Here is a 17,326-nt window from a genome sequence, read left to right as displayed (position 1 = left end):
CTGTGGAGTACTCAGCCAGTTGCACGTTAATTTCACAAGCAAGCTGTTCTGTCAATCATATCAGCTGGGATCCTTGTCATAATTGACACAGTGCTCATTTTTCATATATATATATATTTATATATGTATATATATATATATATATATATATATATATATATATATATATATATATATGTATATATATATATATGTATATGTGTGTGCGTATATATATATATACATATATATATATATATATATATATATATATATATATATATACATACACATACATATATATACATACATACATACATACATATATACATACATACACATATATGTACATAATCTATAAAAATATGAGTGTGCGTGTATTTACACATTGCGTTTCAAATTGTTATTGAAGTAACATATTTTTATTTTATTTAAAAACTATTCATTGGAATTCAAAGAAATTTTTACAAAATGTTGGTAACAGCTATTTGCAAGAGGTGTGTTAAAAGTGTGAATTTCTGTAAAATAACACAGAAACCACGGCCATTTTCCACTTTACATAAACTTTCCCTGTTTCAAATTATTAGCGAGGTGTGATTAAAACTGATGTAAACAGGAAAATATTGACTTACTTGTTTGATGTACACACTGGAATGAACACATACAGTCATAAACATGGAAGAAATAGAAATAAACAAACAAACAGCATTCAAAAATGATTGATGAGCTGGTTAGTAAGGGATGCATGAGCCTGTGTTTCAAATAAGTTGGAAAAGGCACAAATCCATGGAACATGCTAGTTTCTGGATCTCTGATTTCATTCCATAAGATACATCCACTATTGCCTGCCATAGGTCATCCTTGCTCTTAAATTGGTGTCCTTTCTTGTAAACGCATGGCATTAGAATACTCCACAAGTTTCCTATTGGGTTTCAGTCAGAGGAACAGGCAGGCAGACCACTTCATATTTTGAGGTCCACCGAGGCCTAACTGTTGCAGATACTCTGTAGTTTTTTTGCTGAGTGTGAGGACATATTATCTTGCATGAACATTATGGTTGCCTTGAAGGTGATCCTTTGTTTTTTTGAACCAAAGATCAAAGTGTTCTCTCAGAAAGGTTATGTAAGCATTTGCAGTCAGTTTAACACCATCAGGCATTTTCCAAGGATCAACCATAATATCTCCAAAAATACCAGCCTAAATCATGATGCCTCCTCCTCCTTGTTGGCATCTCAAGTGTTGATGATGGTCTTGTCCATTTACAGCCCATCCCTTGCACAGGCCATCAGGTCGATCAAGAGTGGCCCGGGTTTCATCCATATACAAAACTTTTGAAAAGCCCTGCTTCATGTTATCTTCTGCCTATTTCAGATGATTTTGTTTGAAGGAGGATATCACTGGTTTACAGACGTTTTTCAGGGGACGACATCAGGTAGTTCTGGATGCAGGTGTTATGCCAATGCGCTTGAAAAGCTCTCCACTTGTAAGACTTAGCTTCTTTTTAGCTTCATGCTTAATTTGTGACAGAGAACATTGAGAAACAGCCCTTGACTGATCCTTGTTGGCTCACTTAAGTATCTTCGTAGGAGCTGTACCAAATTTGTTCATAGTTTAGTGATATCTTCCAATTATTTTCGGTATTTCTAATTTTGATTTACCTTTTGCAAGTTCAGAAGTAATAACAGATTTCTCTGAAGCAGATAAGTCACATTTACGATCCATAATTACTCAATTATCAGACTAACCCATCCAACCCATGCCAGCTCAGAAAACAGATATTAGATGATGATGATGATGATGATGCTGATGCTGTATATATATGCACACACACGCACACGCACACACACACATACACACACACGCATACACACACACACACACACACACATGTAAATAGACACAGAAGTAAATAGACACCCCATAAAACATTGTTTTATGTTTATTATAACATGTAAAGGTTTATAATTTTTATTAACTGACATCTTTATGTTTCAGGTTCTATGTGTGACTGACTGTTTAATAATGCCACTTACAAAAGAAGGCTTGGAACTCTCTGAAATTCGAGGAGGCCGTATTGTGGGTCAATCTGAAGGTGGATCTAGTCAAATCACAGAAAACCTTGGGATCCCACTTTCCACAGTTAATAAAATGATTGTGCAATTCACTAGAGAGGAGAAGGAGTACCCATCATCTCACCTAGATCATCCAGGGTCCTCTGACGGGACCCTTCACTTTGTGAAGTGAAGTGTAGAGGATAATCCTCATTACAAGGCCTTTGACATAGCAGAACAAGTTGATGTCAGTCCCAGAACAGCTGTCAAGTATCCCCACAAACTTGGTTACCATGGCAGAGTAGCAAGAAGGAAGCCACTTCTTCAACCTGCCAACATTGAGTGGAGAAAAGATTGGGTCAGTGAGATGGTGGAAAGGCCACTAGCATTTTGGGACACTGTCATATTCTCTCATGAGTCCAGGTTTGCTGTATTTCCTGACAATGGTCGAGTGTGGGTCTGGAGACACTGTGATCAAGTATTTGACATGAAAAGATTGCAGCCAACAATGAAACACGGTAGCTATTCTGTAATGATCTAGGGAGCAGTTTGCAGCAATGGTCGATCAGAGCTGGTGCTGTGTGAGGGAAACATAAACTCAGATAAATATGTGTCCATATTGCAGAAAATTCCTCAATAGAATATTCATCATCTGATCATTAACATGCCTAATAGGTTCCTTGCATTGAAAAATGCAAAAGGCATGTCTACTAAATATTAAATATTCACATTATAACAATTAATAAATAGTTTGAATGTATAATTTCAGGTTTAAATAAATTCTAACGATTATAAAGGTGTCTACTTACTTCTGTCATGTGTGTGTGTGTGTGTATACAGGTTGCATCAGTTTTTTGAGGACATCTCTCTTGAGGGCCCTACCGTTCTTCTTTCTTATTAATTTTAAAATTACTTTACTCATAAATAATGCCAGATATCTGGTTGGGTCAGCAAATCCAAAGGCCAACTATAATAATTGCTTTCAAAGTGCAGCATGGTGATACAGAGATAGGTTCCTTCCTGAAAGTTGCTCATAGTTATACAGACAAGCACACATACTACATACACACGTATACACACAGACACACATGCAAACGCAAGAAGGAAATGAAATGAGAGTAAAGATTGACAATATACGAGTATTACCTGACAAGAAGGACTAACAGCAATAATATGATGACTGAAAGGAGGCCTATAACTAAAGAAGAAAAACATAAAAATAATCAAACAATATTTTATGTATATTTAAATGGCAGCTGATATAATTAATGTAATAATAATTAAGGAAAGAAAGTTACCATCATTGAAAATTACTAATGTAATGAAAAGGAAATTCATTAACTTTGATAATAGCTGTGAAAATCAAGGGAGACAATTCCTGGATGGAAATTGATTAAAATTGGAGACATGCTGTAGGAAGTGAATCTGATTATTGGTAGGCATGGAGACAACTCTAGACATGTTTTGGTGTTATAAGACCTTTTCAGTAAAGTATAGTCTTATTTGTTGTTACCAGACGTCACACTGTCTCCAATGATGACCTTCAACATGCTTGAACAACCAATCCCAACAATTTCAGGTTCATAGAAAGGGTTGTACTCTTCATCATTTCGATCGCTGAATACTAAATGTGGTTGACAAAGACCTCCATTCGGGTGATTTTCCTGAGCCACCCTCTCACCCTTCTATGCCAATCTATGTGACAATGTTACCCATTGACGGCTGAGTGGACTGGAGCAAGATGAAATAAAGCGTTTTGCTCAAGAACACAATGCACAGCAGCCAGTCTGGGAATTGAAACTACAATCTTGTGATTGTGAGTGCAACACCCTAACCCCTAGCCCACACACCTTCACTCTCCCTACTGCATGAAGGTACCATTCAGTTTCTTGAAACAATTTCAGTTTTGAAGTTGTTGCTGTTCTTCTTGATACGGATTATCGTTAATACAAATGATTTCTCGTTCCCTCCTGATTGCAAGTTGAACTCTTTACTTCCTGTACTATGACACAGTACAATAAGGAAATGTATGAACCCTGTTTATATTCATTTCGAGGGAAGTGAAGAAGTCTTTAATGTAAGGGCAGATAACTCTAATCCCTTCTTCAATCATTCATTTCTCTTCTGTCACAGAATCACTACAACATTGGTCCTTTGACTTGGTAAATCTTCAATATGATTTTCAGAGTTAATTAAATAAATATTTTGGTGTGGAGGAGTTTAATATTTTAAGCCTTTTAGCCTCACTTAACTCTCTGTCTTTCATTCAGACATTCTTGATGCAGTTAATAAAGTGACAGACATGAAATATCTTTCACTAATTTCGCCATTATTTTCAAAATCAATTAAAACAAAGATAGAGTATTTGATTAGAAATATAATCACAAAAGGGTTAAAACCATTCAGACATTCTTGGTTCTGTTATTAAACATTCGATTAAATTCAGAGTTGAGTTTTGACCAAGAAGGATTCAAGAGTCCCACCCTATTACAAGATAATGTTTGTGAGGCATCAGTTGGTATCCCTAAATAACAATCCATGACAGGATCAGACACTCAGATTTTCAATCCTTCAAATTTAGTGGGTACCCTTCCAATCATACTCAGAGAATATTTACAAAGTTTCTGTCAATTTAACTCACAAAGCATTAGTTTTACTGGCTGGCCCAGGACTAGAAGAAAAGACACTTGCCAAAAGTGTCATGAAGTGGAATTGAACTCAAAACCTTGTGGTTGCATAAGGAAAAAAATTATTAAGAAAAATTATGAGATGATATATGAAGAAAAACAATAATTACCTATTTCCATGATGAGAAATGCTTCATTAGAATTAATTTTCTCTAAAAAGTAAAGAAGAGCTTTAATTAAAAATCAGCAAAAATCTTTCTAATATGCACAAACATTATTATTGATTTGAGAAGACGTATGACTTAAAGGATTGGTTGCTGTTTAGTTATATATTTAGGAGTTGGTTATAGATTTACTTATTGAATTTATTTACTGATACTGTTGTACATAGGGGAAACATGTTTCTCGTTATGTAATTGATACGTTAAAGTTTAATCCTTCCTAGAATTAAGATTAAATGAATGTGGTGATTTCTTATGTATGTTTGTTCTCAAACAACAGTTATTTTAGTGCTGCTGACACCACCGGATTGAATGGTACTGGCCAGGTGTCGAAACTATAATGATATCCATGGGGCAGCTGATGATGTACATATGTTGGATTGTTGGTATGGTTGATTTTGTATGTGTGGAATAGTATCATAACATCCTTTTCATATATATATATCCATACACACAACAGGTTATTGTTGAAAAACATCATCATCATCATCATTATCATTATTATCATCATCACCATTATCATCAACCCTAACAGTTGAGGGAACCCGTGGAAGAGGTAGGCCCAGGAAGACCTGGGCTGAGGTGGTGAGGCAAGACCTTCGTACATTGGGCCTCACCGAGGCGATGACTACGGACCGAGACCTTTGGAAATGGGCTGTGCGTGAGAAGACCCGGCAAGGCAAGTAAGATCGTTGCCAGTGCCCCTGGACTGGTTCTTGTGCGGGTGGCACATGAGATGCACCATTTTGAGCGTGGCCGTTGCCAGTACCGCCTGACTGGCTCCTGTAGGATTTTCGAGCGAGATCGTTGCCAGTGCCCCTGGACTGGCTTGTGCGGGTGGCACATAAAAGACACCATTTCGAGCGTGGCCGTTTTCGTGCGGGTGACACGTAAAAGCACCCACTACACTCTCTGAGTGGTTGGCGTTAGGACGGGCATCCAGCTGTAGAAACTCTGCCAAATCAGACTGGAGCCTGGTGTTGCCATCCGGTTTCACCAGTCCTCAGTCAAATCGTCCAACCCATGCTAGCATGGAAAGCGGACGTTAAACGATGATGATGATGATGATGATGATCGTCATCCTCATCATTTAACATCAGCTTTCCAAGCTGACTCGGGTTTGATGGTTTCACAATACATATAAATATATGTGTATGTGTTTCATATTATTAACAACGTAACATTTGTTTATTTTATTTTAAAACTACTTATTGGCATTCAGCAAAATTTCCACAGAAAGATGGCAACAGTCATATGTCCATGGCATGTAAAAAACATGAGGTTTTGCATAAGTATAAACAAACTGTAGCCATTTCCATCGCTTTGTGAACTTTCGGTGTTTCAAATTATTAATGAATTGTCTGATTATCGTGTAATTATGGGTCGCAAATGTGACTCAACTACTTCAGAGAAATCTGTTATTACTTCTGAACTTGCAAAAGGTAAATCAAAATTAGAAATACCGAAAATAATTGGAAGATATCACTAAACTATGAACAAATTTGGTACAGCTCCTACGAAGATACTTAAGAGAGCCAACAAGGATCAGTCAAGGGCTGTTTCTCAATGTTCTCCGTCACAAATTAAGCATGAAGCTAAAAAGAAGCTAAGTCTTACAAGTGGAGAGCTTTTCAAGCGCATTGGCATAACACCTGCATCCAGAACTACCTGATGTCGTCCCCTGAAAAACGTCTGTAAACCAGTGATATCCTCCTTCAAACAAAATCATCTGAAATAGGCAGAAGATAACATGAAGCAGGGCTTTTCAAAAGTTTTGTATATGGATGAAACCCGGGCCACTCTTGATCGACCTGATGGCCTGTGCAAGGGATGGGCTGTAAATGGACAAGATTGTCATCAACACTTGAGACACCAAATACAAAAGATTTAACCCTTTTCATGCTAACCTGCTCAACACTGCCCTTCGTTCTATCATACAAATTTCCTGTTTAAAGTGAACTCAATTAAAACCTTCCATCAAAATTTCATGTTAATTTTTGTCCCAAACACTAGCTTGATAATGGCAAAGCTATTTTACTAAATTCTTCCTTATTTTCAAAACTAATTGCAACAAAGACAGAGTATTTCAACAGAAATAGGGTAAGAAAAGGGTTGAACGAGACAAGTTCAGACACACCACATACCTTTTGTTGTTCGAGAGAATCCTGTCACTGAGGAATTGTGAGTGTTGCTGTCTTCATTTCTTTTGAATTTATACTCTGAGTAATTGCGGATCAGACTTATCTGAAATGATAGATTTGAAACATCGTTAAGATAACTCAGCTGTTTGAGGGAAGGGTCAAGCCCAGGGCTATCCCTCATTATAAGTATGTTTCAGAAGAGAACATGAAGTAAAGTTGACCCCAGGGAAAGTGTGAACCCAGTCATTTTGAAGTATGAAATTCACTTCCATAAAACATATAGCCTGACTCCCTAATATCTCTACATGTTTTCTCTTTAACATTCAGGTTTCTCGGTCAAATGTAATGCTTATTGATTCACATTGTTTTGAAATAATCATGTTTTATTTCATAGCTTTACAAGATTTCGATGATGTGATGGTTTATTGTTAGAATGAGATTGTAGGGTAGTGTGAGAGGTCAGATATGGCTGGTTTGAACATAAAACAGGGAGAATATTGGGTTTGGATATGATATGGTTGTTTTAAATGCTAAAGGGTTAAAGTAGGTTAAGAAAATATATTTACTTCATTGATTCTCAGGGATTTATTATGAAAATGGAGATTTATATTTGTAATTTCTTCATCTTCATAAGTTTTTAGATTAAAATACTTGATATAGCTATCTCCATATGTAGAGAAATAGTCCCATATCAAATCTCTAGTGAAAAAAGATAACGTGTCTTGGATTATTTCTATGGAGAAAATTCGTTCATGTTCTTCAGGAGAAATAATTTTCAACAGCCAATTCTTTCCTGAAATAAAAATATAGAAAATATGATTTTTACTTATCTATATATATAAAACTGAGAATGTGTGCATGTCTGTGTCTGTGTGTGCGCGCGTCTGTCTGTATGTTTGTATGCGTGCATCACTAAAACTCCAGAATTGCCCAATTAATTTCATTCAAGTTTTACACATGCATTACTTATATATATATATATATATATATATATATATATGGAGAATCATGGGCCAAAAAATTTTCAACTTCTTGCCTAATGTGAGTCCAGAACAATTTCTTAGACTGTTTCAGTATTGGATGTCAAAACTGAAACAATAACATCTCTATTGTAATGTGATATAATAATTTCACTTTTATATGGTTTCACTTTTAATACTTTCATTTTGATTAGTTTCGCTATGTATGTATGTATATATATATATATATATATATATATATACTTAACTTAACACACAGCCACTCCTACACCTATATATATATAAGACGGGCTTCTTTCAGTTTCCGTCTACCAAATCCACTCACAAGGCTTTGGTTGGCCCGAGGCTATTGTAGAAGACACTTGCCTAAGGTGCCATGCAGTGGGACTAAACACGGAACCATGTGGTTCGTAAGCAAGCTACTTAACACAGCCACTCCTACACTTATATATATATACTATATATATACTGCCCGTGTTACATGCAATTGAAGGATGAGACTTTTCTCTTATATTTCCTGTAAGGAACTGGAATAGATATGATTCGAATTTCATCAAAATTGCACATGAGGGTTCTTTCCCTCTTTACACACCCTAAAAAAATTCTAATCATGAGACATGTATCCCATACTATTAATCTTTATGCACATATTCCAAAATTTCAGTCTTCTGGAACCTGTAAAAAGGATTTTGCTCCTGAAAAATGGAGCTCATGGAGCTCTAAAATGTGGGAATGAAGGCCCCTATTGGGGGTGGGTGTGTTAATGTCAACCAGAGAAGTTGAATTGTGGGGAATGTTTTTAACTTTGGTCTTATAGTATACCTGTATATATGCGAGAGTATAGTTTCACATTAATAGTTTCAGTATGAAATTGAAAGTATTAAAGTGAAGGTATATGAAATTACAGTAGCGACATGTTATTGTTTCACTTTTGAAATGTAATACTGAAATAGTGGAATAGTTTCAGTGTGAAAGTGAAAGTATCTGACATTACAGTAGAGAGATGTTATTGTTTCACTTTTGACACATAATACTGAAATAGTGGAGGAGATATGATATTGGTGTGGGCTCGAACTATGCAAGAAGTTAAAAATTGTTTTGGCCTAAGACACTACATGGACCCTAAGTAAGGCATGTGTTAATTTCAAATGACATTGGTTGTGTAGTTCTCGAATTTTATGGATTCACACAGACACATATTCTCATCTTTATATATCTGATATTTATGCGCATATTCAAAAATTCTAGTGTTATGGACCATGTAAAAAGGATTTTGCTCATGAAGAATGGAGCTCTTGGAGCTGAAAAATGTAGAAGTTAAGGCCCCTATTGGGGGTGGGTGTGTTAATGTCAAGCAGAGAAGTTGAATTGTTGGGAATGTTTTTAACTTGGGTGTAATATGTATTGTTTGAATTTCTTTGAAATAGGAAATATATATATGTTCACTGGGTTTGTAAAAGAGAGTAAAGCTACAGGAAACCAAAAGACGAATGATCACGATAATCAGTCGGCTACCCGAGCGTAGTCGTTATTACTCCCCAATGTAGGATTCCTCACCATACAGGTGACAGGCACAGCTGTAAGATGCATTACGGATCTATAGCAACTGGAAGGGCATGACCCAATTGAAATAAGAACGTGTGACGTTTGGAGTAAAGGGAAATAAAAGTATCGCCTCTGGAGTTTGCAAATGACCACTATACCGATAGGTAACTGCAGAAAAAATTCACAATCAATAAATGTCTTAGAACAACCAGTCACTCATCTGGGAAGGCCTTGAAATCAATGTTACCAACTGGGGACTATGTGTGACCCAGTGATAATAAAAAGTGGAGGTAAAGATGCGTCTCATTTTCTTGACAATTTATGCACCACATTGCAGAAATCACAATGTAAGTATATCTGAAAAGATAGTCTTACACTGTTGTACCGTTGAATTACAAATAATGCTCATCTGTTAGGTTCGGGTGACCCTATAGGTTCCAATAGTACAACTGTATTCGTCTTTGCTTAGGAAAAATGCCTAAATTGTGGGTGTGAAGTCCCCATGGAGGGGTCTTTGTGACTTCTAAGAAGAAATTTTAGAAATATTACTTTATTTGTGTGTAATCTGTATGGTTAAAATTTCATTAACATCAAAAATATATGAATTTTCAAGGTGGTTATGGCCGTTATGCCTTGAATATAATTTCTAAATTTCATAAAGATCCATTCAGTACTTTTTATGTAGTTTTGGATAAAAAAAACAAATGACTAATGTGTGCGTTTGTGTGTATGTGTGTGCGTGTGAGTGTATATATGTATAGATATCTGTATGCATGTATATATGTGTATATATGTGTACATATTACATGTACATCTATATATACATCTACACATATGTATACATATACATGTATGCATATAGATCTATATCTCTATATATATCTATACATATACGTGTACATATACGTGTACATATACATCTATATGTATACATATACATCTCTCTCTCTGAAACCATTAAAGTGAAAGTATCTGTCATTATAGTATCGAAATGTGATTGTTTCAGTTAGTGGAATAGTTTCATTTTTAAAGTGAAAGTATTTGACATGAGTGTTTTTGTTTCACCTTTGATACGTAATACTTAAATAGTGGAGGAGATATTATGTTGCTATGGGCTCGAACTATGCAAGAAGTTAAACATTTTTTTTTTGACTAAAACACAACCGGGACCCTAAGTAAGGCACGTGTAAAATTTGAATGAAATTGGTTGTGTAGTTCTCGAGTTTTAGGGAAACACACACACACACACACACACACACACACACACACACACACACACACACACACACACACACACAGACACACACACACACACACACATTCTAATTTTTATATATATAGATGATGGGCTTCTTTCAGTTTCCGTCTACCAAATCCACTTACAAGTGGCCCGAGGCTATAGTAGAAGACACTTGCCCAAGGTGCCACACTGTGGGACTGAACCCGGAACCATGTGGTTCGTAAGCAAGCTACTTAACACACAGCTACTCCAACACTTATATATATATATGATGGGCTTCTTTCAGTTTCCGTCTATCAAATCCACTCACAAGGCTTTGGTCGGCCCCTAGGTAATAGTAGAAGACACTTGTCCAAGGTGCCACACAGTGGGACTGAACCATGTGGTTCGTAAGCAAGTTACTTAACACACAGCTACTCCTGAGACCTAAATCTAAGGCCCAACCAGTCCACTTATGCGTAACTTCCTTCCTTCATTGGACACTAAACCCCACTTGTGAAGACCTGTTGAGGCAAGTGAAATAGAAATCGAGTTAAATTAGAATTGGACACTAAACCCCACTTGCGAAGACCTGTTGAGGCAAGTGAAATAGAAATAGATTGTTGCTGTGCCCCTGAACTGGCTTTGTGCGGGGCCGTCATGGGATTTTCGAGCGAGATCGTTGCCAGTGCTCCTGGACTGGCCCATGTGCAGGCAACACATGAAATCTTTCGAGCGGGATCGTTTGCCAGTGCCCCCGGACTGGCTCTTGTGCGGGTGACACATGATATCTTTCGTGCGAGATCGTTGCCAGTGCCCCTGGACTGGCTCTTGTGCGGGTGACACATGATATCTTTCGAGCGAGATCGTTGCCAGTGCCCCTGGTCTGGCTCATGTGCGGGAGACATATGATATCTTTCGAGCGAGATCGTTGCCAGTGCCCCTGGACTGGCTCTTGTGCGGGTGACACAGGAGGTTTTTCGAGCGAGATCGTTGCCGGTGCCCCTGGACTGGCTCATATGCGGGTGACACATGAAATCTTTTGAGCGGGATCGTTGCCAGTGCCCCTGGACTGGCTCATGTGCGGGCGACACATGAAATCTTTCGAGCGGGATCGTGGCCAGTGCCCCTGGACTGGCTCATGTGCGGGTGACACATGAAACCTTTCGAGCGAGATCGTTTCCAGTGCCCCTGGGCTGGCTCTTGTGCGGGTGACACAGGAGGTTTTTCCGAACGAGATCGTTGCCGGTGCCCCTGGACTGGCTCATGTGCGGGTGACACATGAAATCTTTCGAGCGGGATCGTTGCCAGTGCCCCTGGACTGGCTCATGTGCGGGCGACACATGATATCTTTCGAGCGGGATCGTTGCCAGTGCCCCTGGACTGGCTCATGTGCGGGCGACACAAGAAATCTTTCGAGCGGGATCGTGCCAGAGCCCCTGGACTGGCTCATGTGCGGGCGACACATGAAATCTTTCGAGCGAGATCGTTGCCGGTGCCCCTGGGCCGGCTCTTGTGCAGGTGACACATGAGGTTTTTCGAGCGAGATCGTTGCCGGTGCCACTGGACTGGCTCATGTGCGGGCGACACATGAAATCTTTCGAGCGAGATCGTTGCCAGTGCCCCTGGACTGGCTCATGTACGGGCGACACATGAAATGTTTTGAGCGGGACGGGATTTGTTGCCAGTGCCCCTGGACTGGCTCATGTGCGGGCAACACATGAAGTCTTTCGAGCGGGATCGTTGCCAGTGCCCCTGGACTGGCTCATGTACGGGCGACACATGAAGTCTTTCGAGCGGGATCGTTGCCAGTGCCCCTGGACTGGCTCTTGTGCGGGTGACACATGAAATGTTTTGAGCGAGATCGTTGCCAGTGCCCCTGGACTGGCTCTTGTGCTGGTGACACATGAAATCTCTTCTAGCGAGATCATTGCCGGTGCCCCTGAACTGGCTCTTGTGTGGGGTTGTTGTGGGATTTTCGAGCGGGATCGTTGCTGGTGCCCTTGGACTGGCTCTTGTGCGGGTGACGCATGAGGTTTCTCGAGCGAGATGAGAGTGGCCGTTGCCAGTACCGCCTGACTGGCCTTCGTGCGGGTGACAAGTAAAAGCACCCACTACACTCTCTGAGTGGTTGGCGTTTGGAAGGGCATCCAGCTGTAGAAACACTGCCAAATCAGATTGGAGCCTGGTGTAGCCATCTGGTTTCACCAGTCCTCAGTCAAATCGTCCAACCCATGCTAGCATGGAAAGCGGACGTTAAACGACGACGATATGTATATATATAAATAGTTTTAGGGAAAAGAACCAAGGTTCATGAACTCATCGATGAAAATCCCCTGTCACATATAGAAAAATTAATAATTAAAAACACAGTAAATGAGTATAATATAATAAAAAGTAACTATCATAAGATAAAGATAATAAAATGACTACACATGTTTCATATCTAATTTTCAAATAGAAAGGAAATTTAAATCGATTAAAATTACCGAAAATAAATTCTATTCATAAATACAACTAATCGTCAGGTCGTAAATAGAAAAATAATTATAATAAATAAATATATATATCAACCAACAATAAGTACCAAATGAATTTATATAAAATACTTCTTTTATAAAGATAGAAAAATTATTAAAAATATCAAAATAATAAACATTCCATAATCATCCCTACATCCATTATAATATATACTAACATGTATATTATATACAAAAACCGGATCTATTTCAAAACGGGGGCACCAGTTTTCATTTATGTTTTATGTAGTGTTTTTGGTACCGAAAGACTTTCAAACTTCGTATACTTATCTATTTTGTGTTATAGAACAGAAAAAAATTTTTGTATTCGAATTTATTTCATGTAAAAAAATTGTCTTATTTCGATAATTTCTACTAATCACTGACGTCTATTCAGTTGAAAACAGTTAGCGCTGTAACGGTGTATATCGTATTAATCCCCTAACCCTAACCCTAAAACTAACCCTAACTCTAGAATCCGAACTCTAAAATTGTTACACACATAGATACGCACAGCGTAATTTATTATATAAACAATATATGCGTATAAATTACGATTAAACCGGATGAAATATGTCACAGGGAATAACATTTTTATGACCGCCCAGCAGTAACTCCATTCAGCTGAATAGACGTCAGTGATTGGTTGAAATTACAGAAATACGACAACTTTAACATGGAATAACTTGCGATGTACGTTTTTTTGTTAAGAAGACTAAGAGTAAAAGATGTTTTATATGACACATTCTACCAGTGTCCCAAGTTTCAAAGTGTTTCGTTAGTGTTTCGTTAAGAAAATACTGGTGCCCCCGTTTTGAAATAGATCCCAAAAACCAGCTTAAATAAATTATTATCGTTTTAAATACAATTTGAACGAAGAGTGTGGAAAACTTAAAAAGTGAAACAGGGACAGGAAGAAACAAGAAAAATGCCCCTGTTACTTGAATACTATACAAATATGTCTTTAAAAAGACTTTTCTTTTAAATTTACCAAAATTTAATTTTTCAATAACTTTTCAAAAACTTATTATTCATATTTACTGTTGAAAAGATCTCAATGATCGAAACCGGTTCTGTAATGTTCTTTATAAAAGTATTTTAGCATTTTCTACTTTGTCTTTTTCCAATATATATCTACTCGGGTGTTCCTCTTCAACCTTTTACACACACACACGTACACATATATATATATATATATATATATATATATATATATATATATGTGTGTGTGTGTGTGTGTGTGTGTGTGTGTGTATGTATGTATATATATATATGTATGTATGTATGTATATATATATATATATATATATATATATATATATATATATATATATATATATATATATATATATATATATATATCTACTCGGGTGTTCCTCTTCAACCTTTTACACACACACACGTACACATATATATATATATATATATATATATATATATATATATATATATATGTGTGTGTGTGTGTGTGTGTGTGTGTGTGTGTGTGTGTATGTATGTATATATATATATGTATGTATGTATGTATATATATATATATATATATATATATATATATATATATATGCATACGTATACATAGATGTATATGTATATATTTATACGTATATGTTTATATAGACGTTGCTCCTTGGTCTGCTGACACAAAAAAGAGGAAGAGATAGGAAGTGTTGTCTGTTATAAAGACTATTGTCAGTAATGAAGGTCAAACTCTAAACAAAGGACTGACCTTTCCTTGACCAGCACAGGTCCTCCGGAGTCAAGTGTTTCCTCATCAATCATCTAGTGTGGAGTGGATTTTCCACTCATTTTGACAAGCAACAAGTAGGTGGATTTGGTTTCAAATTTCAGGCAGGGTCAAGCTAGATCCCTACATGTACGTATATATATGTATATATATATATATATATATATATATATATATATATATATATATATATATATATATATTACGGAGATGCATACGCGCACACATGTACACGCACATACATACATACATACATACATACATTCACATGTACATATATATCATGAATTAACTATTACTTTCTCAGATGCAGCACAGAATTTTGTCAGTGAACAGGTCGCGGTCTCAATGCGATGAAAATATTTTGACAAATTAAATTTAAATGTTGAAGTGAATCTAACGGATTTTGTGTGTTATTTTAAATGGCTTATAAACACCTTCCACGCTGCAATTGTTATATATATATATATATATATAGATATAGGGCAGAGAATTGCCAATTAGTTAATAAAATTAATAATTAACAATTTTGCCAAGTAGTTCAGTATGCAAAAAAACCTTTATCAGTAAAACTATTTATAATTATAAACATATAGGGATCAGCATGAGTTGCCTCACCAACATACTGAAAATTTAGAAATAGCAGTCAAAGAACTACTAATTCTAACTACAATTTTTTTCCCTAACGGATGGCGATATTTATGGCACACAGAACAAAATATCGCCATCCGTTAGGGAAAAAAATTGTAGTTAGAATTAGTAGTTCTTTGACTGCTATTTCAAAATTTTCAGTATGTTGGTGAGGCAACTCATGCTGATCCCTATATGTTTATAATTATATATATATATATATATATACATCTCTCTCTCTCTCTCTCTCTCTCTCTCTCTATATATATATATATATATATATATATATATGTATAAGCATAGGAGTGGCTGTGTGGTAAGTAGCTTGCTTATCAACCACATGGTTCCGGGTTCAGTCCCACTGAAGTGTCTTCTATTGTAGCCTCAGGCCGACCAAAGCCCTGTGAGTGGATTAGGTAGACAGAAACTGAAAGAAGCCCGTCGTATATATGTATATATATATGTGTGTGTGTGTGTTTGTCCCCCAAACATCACTTGACAACCGATGCTGGTGTGTTTACATCCCCGTAACTTAGCGGTTCAGCAAAGGAGACCAATAGAATAAGTACTAGGTGAGTGGATCTGGTGTCAATTTGTTTGACAAAAAGGCAGTGCTCCAGCATGGCTGCAGTCGCATGACTGAAACAAGTAAAACAATAAAAAACTATGCCATTTTAATCCTGAGCAACACTGGGTGTCTCTGCTTGTATATATAAAATATATATATATATACATACATACATACATATATATATATATATATATATATATATATATATATATATATATAATACACACAGAGACTAAATCGTCAAAAGATGTCTACTCAGTTTAACAACTCATAACTCAATTTTCATTTCATTTTAGATTTAACTCATTAAAATTAACGAAGGGAGCCAGACTAAGCCTTATGCAAGAGAAATGTGTCCTAAAGTGCTACTGGAAGTTTGAAAATGCAAAGAAGAGGGTTTAGGAGGGAGTTTTAAACAGATCCACCTACGTGACTGAGTATCATCCAAATTAGAGATGAGTTTAAAGAGGATGGAACTGTTCAGGATGTTTACAAGAAATATTCTGAAAGACCATGGATATGAAGGAGCCCCACAAAGCAAGAAATTGTACACTAGACATTTTGCTACAGTTCAAGAAAACTGGTGCAGTGAGTTAAGAGACAAAATTTGAAATTGGAAGTTTCATTGGATTTTGAAAGGCTCTAATTAAAACAGTTTCATTCCAAGGATAGTCCATGCTCTCAAAGAAGAGGATACAAAGCAAAGAGTAGAGGTTTCTAGTGGTATTTGGAAGGATGTGTAGAAGATGTACACTTCCTAATAAAAATTCATTAAAGTGATGAGGCTAAATTTAAATTAAATGTCTCAATGAACCACCAAAGTTGCCACTAATGGAGACTATGTTAATTTAGCAGGAATTTACAGTATTGTGCCGCTTCTCATCAAAAGAATTAATCAAGCCATTCTTTATTTTACAGTACTGTAACTGATCTCATTAACTTACTGCGACAATCTGACATGTCAAACATTCAAAGGATTTTAAGAACTTAATATTGATTAAACACAAAATCTATTAACCCTTTTGTTACCGTATTTATTTTGAGATGTTATTTTACAAAGAATTTAGTAAAATAACTTATCATTAAGCTAGTGTTG

At 36.7% G+C, this 17,326-nt stretch overlaps 1 protein-coding gene across 2 annotated transcripts in view; it reads right to left on the bottom strand.

The window, feature by feature from the left end:
• LOC106871631 (uncharacterized) overlaps window positions 1-17,326 on the bottom strand; it is a 59,874-nt gene that overhangs the window by 7,666 nt on the left and 34,882 nt on the right. For both annotated transcript variants that reach the window (XM_089342786.1, XM_089342785.1), the window contains exons 8-11: window positions 7,586-7,812; window positions 7,023-7,122; window positions 4,828-4,869; window positions 3,177-3,228 (exon numbers count right to left, since the gene is read on the bottom strand). In XM_089342786.1, the coding sequence (XP_089198912.1) occupies window positions 3,177-3,228; window positions 4,828-4,869; window positions 7,023-7,122; window positions 7,586-7,812 (421 nt within the window). The remainder of the gene's footprint in view (window positions 1-3,176; window positions 3,229-4,827; window positions 4,870-7,022; window positions 7,123-7,585; window positions 7,813-17,326) is intronic.

Source organism: Octopus bimaculoides, chromosome 26 (genome assembly GCF_046866305.1).
Source record: "Octopus bimaculoides isolate indiv1 chromosome 26, ASM4686630v1, whole genome shotgun sequence".
Taxonomy (NCBI): Eukaryota; Metazoa; Mollusca; class Cephalopoda; order Octopoda; family Octopodidae; genus Octopus; species Octopus bimaculoides.
This window is presented reverse-complemented; position numbering and strand designations above follow the sequence as displayed.